Source organism: Halyomorpha halys, unplaced genomic scaffold, assembly GCF_000696795.3.
Source record: "Halyomorpha halys isolate HHAL.00 unplaced genomic scaffold, Hhal_1.1 Scaffold316.1, whole genome shotgun sequence".
Classification (NCBI taxonomy): Eukaryota; Metazoa; Arthropoda; class Insecta; order Hemiptera; family Pentatomidae; genus Halyomorpha; species Halyomorpha halys.
Genome location: NW_027107962.1, coordinates 346,444 through 355,401, shown reverse-complemented (window position 1 = coordinate 355,401; position 8,958 = coordinate 346,444). Strand labels below are relative to the sequence as shown.

General features: G+C 29.6%; 1 protein-coding gene across 1 annotated transcript in view; it reads left to right on the top strand.

Moving 5' to 3' along the window:
- Window positions 1–8,958, top strand: part of ACC (acetyl-CoA carboxylase) — a gene marked incomplete in the record, with an annotated part of 121,178 nt that overhangs the window by 108,991 nt on the left and 3,229 nt on the right. The window contains 8 exon segments of the mRNA XM_067046313.1: window positions 2,277–2,420; window positions 3,076–3,196; window positions 4,062–4,255; window positions 4,769–4,904; window positions 4,992–5,169; window positions 6,709–6,973; window positions 7,698–7,868; window positions 8,107–8,241. Of these exon segments, the coding sequence (XP_066902414.1) occupies window positions 2,277–2,420; window positions 3,076–3,196; window positions 4,062–4,255; window positions 4,769–4,904; window positions 4,992–5,169; window positions 6,709–6,973; window positions 7,698–7,868; window positions 8,107–8,241 (1,344 nt within the window).

Here is an 8,958-nt window from a genome sequence, read left to right as displayed (position 1 = left end):
AAAAGTAAAGTATAAAATAATGGGATACAATGTGTGTAAGTGATTAAGAAACAAAATATACCAAATGAGTGGGGATACAGAAAAGTGTAAAATATAATAGAAAATTAATAATAAAGTAATTAATATAAGTACACTTAAGAAGGTAACACTTGAATATAAATGAAACAGGAAGGATAGTGAATATACAAATAATTTAAAAAAAAATTGAGAATTTAGAGAAACAAGATTAAAAGATTTGATAAGAAAGTGGGCTTCTGAAATGCAAAAAAGGGAAAAGAAGTATTATGAGGATTTTATTATGTTCAAAATGTGTCGATAAGTAAGGGAGATGCAGTCTTTATCAACTTTATGAATTCTCAGAGAATTCCGTCAATCATAAAGTTGATAAAGACTGCATCTCCCTTACATATCGACACATTTTGAACATAATAAAATCCTCATAATTTACTATTACTATTACTCATTTACTTTACAAATTATTTTCTTTATTGTGGCATAACTGCCATCCCCACTCCTCCCAATACAAACTGTCACTTTGTCTTTGACTACCGTCAAAACAGGTATGCATTCTGTCTCATCATTTGATTTGTATTTTTTTCATCTCTTTATTTGTACTTTCTTTAATATTTCTTCTCTTATCTATCTGTTACTATTACCCTTTTCATTTACTATTTACAACCTTTAATTTTTCTTATTATATCTTACTTTTCATTTTATACCCATGTTATTTTACACTTATGTTTTTTCTTTTTTCCTTTTTGTAATTATAGTGTTTGTATCTTTTTAAGCCCTGACGAAGCCCTGCAACGTGGGGCGAAACGTTGGCTCAATAAAATAGTATAATTATTTACTATTTGAGTTTTTTTTTTTTTTTTACCACACCCGGACCATATTCCATTCCTCTATACATACGGTCAATCAATAATCTTCCAGGATGATATTTTCTATGTTTATGGATGTTGTTAAAGAAAATTAAGTAGGATCTGTGGTTAGAAGAGATGACACAGGCGATTCGTAACAATCTTTTTTCCTCCAAATATCGGTGAAATAAAGTTTAATTTGATTCATCAATGAGGTATTGGTATGAAAAATACTGCAGTGAGGCTAATTGTGTGGGAAAAATAGTAGATATGTCAATCAGCAGAATTGTAACTTCTCATGTCATGATTTTTTCATTCGTTTTTAAAAGTAAAATCTTGTTGCAATCAATGCTTTTCTTGATTAGTGGATTGAATTCTTGAATGAATCTATTTCATTTAGCTAATTACTGGACACCTCATTTGAAAAATAATTTATCTAGAAAAGGTTTATGCTAGATTTACACATTTCCACTTGCCCCTTGCTGCAAATCTAAGACTTGTAAAAATGCTTGGTAAACATAGGTAGCAACAATTGTTGTTATCCATGTGCTTATGTGTTCTTTCATTATTATATTCGATCTACATTATCAAAATAAACTCATTAAAGATAGGTGAAATGAAAGGAAACTTAAATATCTGAGGTGGTATATGATATAAACTCATAGAAATGGTATTACATAATTTTTAAATTCAACCTTTGTTGTTTAATTTTTATCAGAAACTGGTTAATTTAATTACCTAGACATATAATGTCTTTACAAATGTATATTAGTCCTGTGTTAAATAAAAAATAAACCACTAAAGGTAATTAACAAGATTCGAAACTATGTATTGATACCAATCAATTATCCAATCGATAGTATTTTAAAATATGCAATCTTAAACTAGAGTTAATTATTAAATTTGAAGGCTGGGGAAATTCTTCAATTCGTGAAAACTCAAAGATCACAAATATTTTATCTGCTGGCAGTTCTAGGCTAACAGAACACAAACATGTAGTTGCAGCACAAATTCCCCTTTCATTTGTTCCCAAAAACCAACACTTGACAGGTTGGCCAAAATTCTGGCCAACTTATTCCAGCCAATACAACTATTTATTTTTTGAAAAAGTTTATATTACTCATTCTCAATAAAAAGAGTATGACTCAAAAAATGTCTTTCTTTAAAACTTATATTAGCCACAAATTAAGTTCTCCAAAAAAACTCCCTTCCATTTATGTGTTTGTTTCTTCTTAAAGACATTTATCATCTGTTGTTTTTGGCCTAATATTTGAGGAGTAGTTGCTCTTTGTAATGATAGGGTCCAACCATTAAACTTTCTGACATTAAAAATTTTGGGTTTTGTCTCTTTCAATGTGAATATTTGATGTATTATTTTACTGATGTCAGTAAATACACTTTAATTTTTGTTTTAAGCTACTAGGAAGAGAGGTATATGCTTCCAACAACCAACTTGGTGGTATCCAGATTATGTATAATAATGGTGTATCTCATAGAACAGAATCAAGAGATTTAGATGGAGTTGCTGCCATCCTGAGGTGGTTATCCTTTATGCCAAAGGTAATTGATTTATTAAAGCTTTTTATTTTTTAAATTAAAACTGGATAATTATTTTGGAAATTATCATTCTTTAAAGTATAGACTAGACTATACTTTAAAGAATGATTATTTATCACTGAATTGTTGTGATAAAGTTTTAACAAATAGTGACTGTGATAAATGAATTTTAATTTTGGTTTTAATGTGAATATTGACTAATTAGAAACTGTTGTTTTGACCTGGGCAGAATAGCCTGCATGAAGTGTTGAGTTTTTAAATCATTTAGTTCCAAATTTGTATTAAGTAGATTGTCTCTGAGGATGGCCAGTTTGGCCGAAGCATTGGACTTTTAAGAAAAATAAAATGTGTTGAGACTAAAATGGATAGAAATTAAATTATTTATTTTAACAAAATTAACCGGTCACAAGAAAGTGTTTAAGATTATAAATTAAATGAAATTCAATGTTTGATCACTGCTGTTTTTAATTAGTGAGCTATTAGACAATTATTATTACTAATTTCTAATATATTATGTTCATAATACATTGTAATTGGAACTTAAATTATAAATTTAAAAAACAGTTGGAGATAGGGATATTGTAAGGCTGCTTTTGTCAATTATAGTTAATGATTTTCAGTTTTATATCATAATTAACCATATCTGTTCTGCTTTCAGGATAAGAATTCTCCTGTCCCTGTTATCAAACCTGTTGATCCTGTTGAGAGAGAAATAGCATACATGCCTACCAAAGCACCATATGATCCTAGATGGATGCTGGGAGGAAGACCTAATCCTAGTAAGATATTTTAAAATTAAATGACATTTTTTTTTAATGTTTCAACTTTATAAATTTCCATATTAATGTGGTGTAAAATCAGTATTACATTATCATTTATATACATTGTATTGTACGAATGCAGTGAAAACTCGAGCAGTCTAAGTTTAAGGGAAATTGGTTTTGCTTTGAGCTATTTAATTTTTTGTGTTATCGAGTTTAATGAATATTGATTTTGAGTTATTGAGTCTTCTCTAAGGTGGGTGAATTTAAAGATTAAAAATTGTAAACAGAGTTGCTTGCAGAAAGAAACTCACAAGATATACAATAATGGTCTGATGTTTTATTGTTAGGAGAAGGAATATGTGCAGTAGCCTGCCCATATAATCTAACGCTGGTGTCATCTGACCTGCTGAATTTGACTTATAAAATTAAAGAGTTCAATTTAATCAATTTTGGGGGGAACAGATTTGGCTTGAAATATTGTGTTTTTGGGCCTATTGAGTTTTGACTGAATGTTACAAATAAATAGCTAGGCTTTTGAAATACATGTAAGCTCTGTAATTCGTCCAGCTTTAATTGAAATAATGAATGTTTATGTTTATCTATATTTTCTCATTTTTCCTACTAATCCTTTCTTCTAGATTTCTTCAATAGTAACAAAAGATCAATCCTTCAATTGTTGCAGTTGATTTATATTGTATAGGTAACCATTCGACGTCATTTATCATAGCACTCACTTTCTTGTTAGTTAAAATTACTTGGTTTTAGATAACAGATCATACTTGTTAGTCCTATTTCTGACTATGTAATATTTTCAATCCTCTATTAATTCATTTTAGTTGTTTTTAAAAACATTTTAGTTAAAAGGTAATTTGTTTGTTAGACAACCCAGATGTTTGGGAAAGTGGATTCTTTGATCGTGGTTCCTGGGACGAGATCATGCGGGGATGGGCTCAGACTGTCGTTACCGGACGAGCTCGACTGGGAGGTATTCCCGTTGGCGTTATTGCTGTTGAAACTCGCACGGTTGAGTTACAGTTGCCAGCGGATCCTGCTAATCCAGATTCTGAAGCTAAGGTATATCTGAAGTATTTAATGATCTGTACTTATGAATTCAGAAACTCTCTCATCAAGTACTAACTCTTATAAAATAGAATCAATAGGTCATATCCAATTGAATCCAATCTCCTCTCTATAGAAAACATTCATTGTTAATTTTTTACAATTTTTGGCTCGAATTCCGAATTATTTTTGAACATTACTTTTCTTAAATATTATTACCTTAATGTAATACTTCTTTATAATATGCATTGAAACAACTTATGTTTTTGCTTAATCAACTTTGTTGCTGCTGTAACTTATTTTTGGCAATTTTGATGCTGTATTATTAAAACCTAATTCCTTCAATATCAAACTGTTTTGAGTAAATAATAATTAGTTATAAAATTCATTTTTTTTTTTTTTTTTTGGTTTCAGCTCCAAAACTAAAATTTCATGTTGCATCACCCACTTATAAAAGAACTTTTTTAATTTATGGATTTAAAATATAATGATAATGTATATCTCATTTTTTTTTATTTTAATTTATAGACATTGTCTCAAGCTGGTCAAGTCTGGTTCCCTGATTCAGCCTATAAGACATCCCAAGCAATTAAAGACTTTTCACGAGAAGATCTTCCTCTTATTATATTTGCTAATTGGAGAGGATTTTCTGGAGGAATGAAAGGTAATTAAAAGATTTTTAAATTTTTTATCGATGTATTTTGATGAACCTGTAAGCTAACTATAAAATTGCTTTTGATGTGAATTCTAGACATGTACGAGCAAGTTGTTAAATTTGGTGCCTATATAGTAGACGGATTGAGGGAGTACAAACAGCCTATTTTGATTTACATTCCTCCAAATGGAGAGCTGAGAGGAGGAGCTTGGGCTGTGGTTGATCCTACTATCAATCCCAAGCGGATGGAGATGTATGCTGATCCCGACTCGAGGTATTGTGGTTGCTGTTATGTTTCATATTGAGGCTTATCTTCTTTTATATTTCAATTTTGTTTCATTATTTTAAATAATGAATCTTTTGAGACCCTCCAAGAAAAGAAAAAAAAAATTGAAAATATTGACCACACAATTTGAGATTTTATTTTTTAATATGCATAGAATCCAAAAAATTTAATTAAAAAAAAAATCTGTCTGTCCACAGTAAGCCCTCTCCAATCAACATTTTTTCTCCGAGTCTGTTGGAGCAATTTTATTATTATTATTATTTGTTTAAATGACATCAAAGTCACAGAAAGTCTAAGGATGATTTTTGTTACTTGTCATTAACTTCTACCTTTTAGTTTTAAAATTGCGACCGATTAGAGATTTCATATATTCCATGTCTCAACCATATGTGAGGATGGAGGAACAGTATATTTTTTTGTTGTCACTATAAACCTTAATACCACCCAAAACCTTAAAAAAAAAATTAATATTATCTTTTGAACAAGTGGACTAATTTTGTTGCTTCTTTTTTTGTTTGATAGGGTTTCAGCCATGATACTTGTGTTCCAAGTAGGCACCCTTTGTGCCATAGCTGCATAACATGTTTTTATGTATAATGTATTACTTAAACGCCTCTTAACAATTTTTATGAAATTTTCATAAAGTCTTCTCTTTACTTTTCCTATATATAGAATAAATTCCTGAGAAAGAGAGAAGAAATTATGAAGTACATAAAACTTTATTCGCTCATAACTCAAGAACTCATTTTATGATAAGTTATACAATGATTATTTGAAAGGTAATTAAATTCCTCCCAAAATAATAAGTAAATTAATTAAATAGGACCTTTTTAAGGAAAGATACTGTGAATTGGCTTTATAATCGACTTAGAAAATATAGTGAATTATATGTACAGTCATTTGAGTGGCAATGAAACTTTAGAACTTGGCATACCATCCACCATCCACTAATTTTTCAATTTTATTTTTAGATTATGTGTAATGATTCTAAAACTTTTTTTAGTATTGGTATAAATGTTAAATGCTAATAATTATTTTAATAAATTTTAATTTATTTAATTTAAGGAATTTTTAAAATTATATGTTGTACTAAAGTAATCTTAGGTTATTAATTTGTATGTTTCCTTGTCAGCCCTAGGCTAATCACATTTTTAAGGATTTAATTATTACTAAGTCCCACAACTTTGAAGGCTCAGCATTTCTATTTTGTGTACCCTCTGAATCAATAAGTAGACTCATTCCTCTGAAGGAACAGATTGTGTATAGTACTTATTCTGTCTGTGTTAAAATAAATTTTAATTGAACTTGAAGATAGTTATACCTATTGTGATTTCATGGGTCTAGTTAAACGACCAAATAGAATGAAATTCAGATCAAAAAATAACACAAATCAAATATAAAAAAAGTCTAAGAATTTTATTTTATGTTAATGTAGAATAAGTAAAATATAATTTATTAATCAACTTAAAATTATGTTTACAACTGGCTTTTACCCAGTATTTGTAATGTTTCAATTTTTTTTTTTAGAGGTGGAGTGCTTGAACCTGAAGGTCTTGTTGAAATTAAATTTAGACAAAAAGATCTTCTGAAGACGATGTCAAGAATAGACCCACAAATATTGGACCTTAGAGCCAGTCTGAATGAAGATATATCGGATGAGGAAAAAGCTGAAATTGAAGAGAAGATTAAATCTAGGGAGAGATTCTTAACGCCCATGTACCACCAGGTCGCTGTTCATTTTGCTGAACTCCATGACACACCTGAGAGAATGTTAGAGAAAGGATGTATAAGTGTAAGAGAATGATTTTACTTATAGTAGCAAATTAATTATGCATTAAGAATGAAAAAGTTTAGACCACTATATTTAATTTTTTTCGATGAGTGTAATTAATTTTAATGTTTAACTATATAAGATTTAGGGGTTGGTATTGCGATTCAGTGACCATTTTTTAATTTTAAAGTAAATCTCAGCCCCTACTTCCCAGTTGAAACTTATAAGTAATTATAGCCACAGGAAATTATACTATTACCTTCTCTAATTTCTCAAGTATTAGTTGACATCACTGGATTCGCTCAAAAATATCAAATTGACTCAGTCTTGGTGTAATGTAGGTGGTAAAGCAGTATAGTTAATGTGGAACCAAACTGAGGGGGTGAATGCGGTTTAGATTATTAACTTATAACCATGAAGCTTTGACAAACACTTAATTTAAACAGGAGTAACAAAAGCAGTTATCATTCTAAAAAATTATAAATGAGAGAAATAAAAAAATTCACCAATGAGAAATAAATTTGCTCTACAAGTTGAGAATTGGTTTGAAGTCTTAAAATCTTAATGGATGATAGAAAAACATTGACACTTTATGGGTGGGAATCAGGGATACTATTAGAGATTATTAATGTCCTGAGGTCATTTTGTTTGTAACTTGGTTAATTTTTGGACAGTCTGTTCCTTTGTATTCTATAAGTGTTTTGCCTTTACCATCAGGTTATACATTTTTTTTTTGATGAAATAGGAAATAGTGCCTTGGCGAAAGAGTAGAAGTATCTTGTACACTAGGCTAAGACGTCTTCTTTTACAAGACAGAATAAAAAGGAAAATGACTGAAATGGTTCCTTCTCTCGATGATGGCCAAGCAGAAGCAATGATAAGAAGATGGTTCATTGAGGAAAAAGGAACTGCTGAGGTTTGTCATTTTATTTTTCCTGTTTAATACCATGATAAAAAGATTGCTCTTAAAATTGAAACAATATTTATTTTATTCATATGTTTTTTTGTTCCCCATTTATTTTAGTTTTCATGATTAATTATTAATCTAATAACATTGTATCTCTTGAATTTTAATAATTGAGTAATATTTTAAATTCTTTTAAGTTGTAATTACACAAAAATTTATATTAATTTTTGTTTTGTTTTTCTGTTAGGGCTACGTTTGGGATGACAACCAAGGTATGATACCCTGGCTAGAAAAGCAGTTGGATGGAGATTCAATTATAATTAATAACATGAAGAGTGTCAAAAGGGAGTCGGTTATTTCACAACTGAAAGCAGCATTAGAGGTATTTAGATATATTAACAAATTTTAGATAGAAATAGGTTTTATTAAATAGGTATTATGTTTTTGTTCATAATCCTGTTAACTTTTTTGTTTTCTTAATAGACAGGAGTGTTAATAGGGTTAATTGTAAAGTAAGGTTCTCCAAGTACTTCTTACAGTAGGTACTCCACTTCTGGCAACTCTGGCTCGTGCAGTAATTCTCTAATTCTTGTTTCTTTCCAGCCAGACTTTTAATGTGTTAATAATTTTAATGTATAAATAATTGGCTGGTCATGACAGAGGTTCCAATTGCTGTTACTGGCAAGCATGAATTTCTTGCAGTGATTTGTTTTTAAACCTATTTAACTCTTTGATACATTCACAAATAGATAGTTTACCGGTGATTGTAAGACCTTGAAGTTTTAGTTCATCGTTGAATCGAAATGACGATTGGAATGAAAATGGAATAATGTTATATCTCTCAAGTGATGTATTTGGTTTTATAAATAAACATTCTCTTCTATATTTAATAAATAAGAGAAACTTATTCTATAGGGTGTTTTTTTAAGCCCGATAGAACTTGAAATTGTAAAAAATAACACAAAAAATTAAATTGTAATCAAAATTTTTTTTTATTCGAAAGATCAATACGTGACATTAACATTTGAAAATGATTTCGGGCATATGGGCACCGCGGCTGTTCTTGACGAAGCGCATTCGGCAGTTGGCAACTGACCCG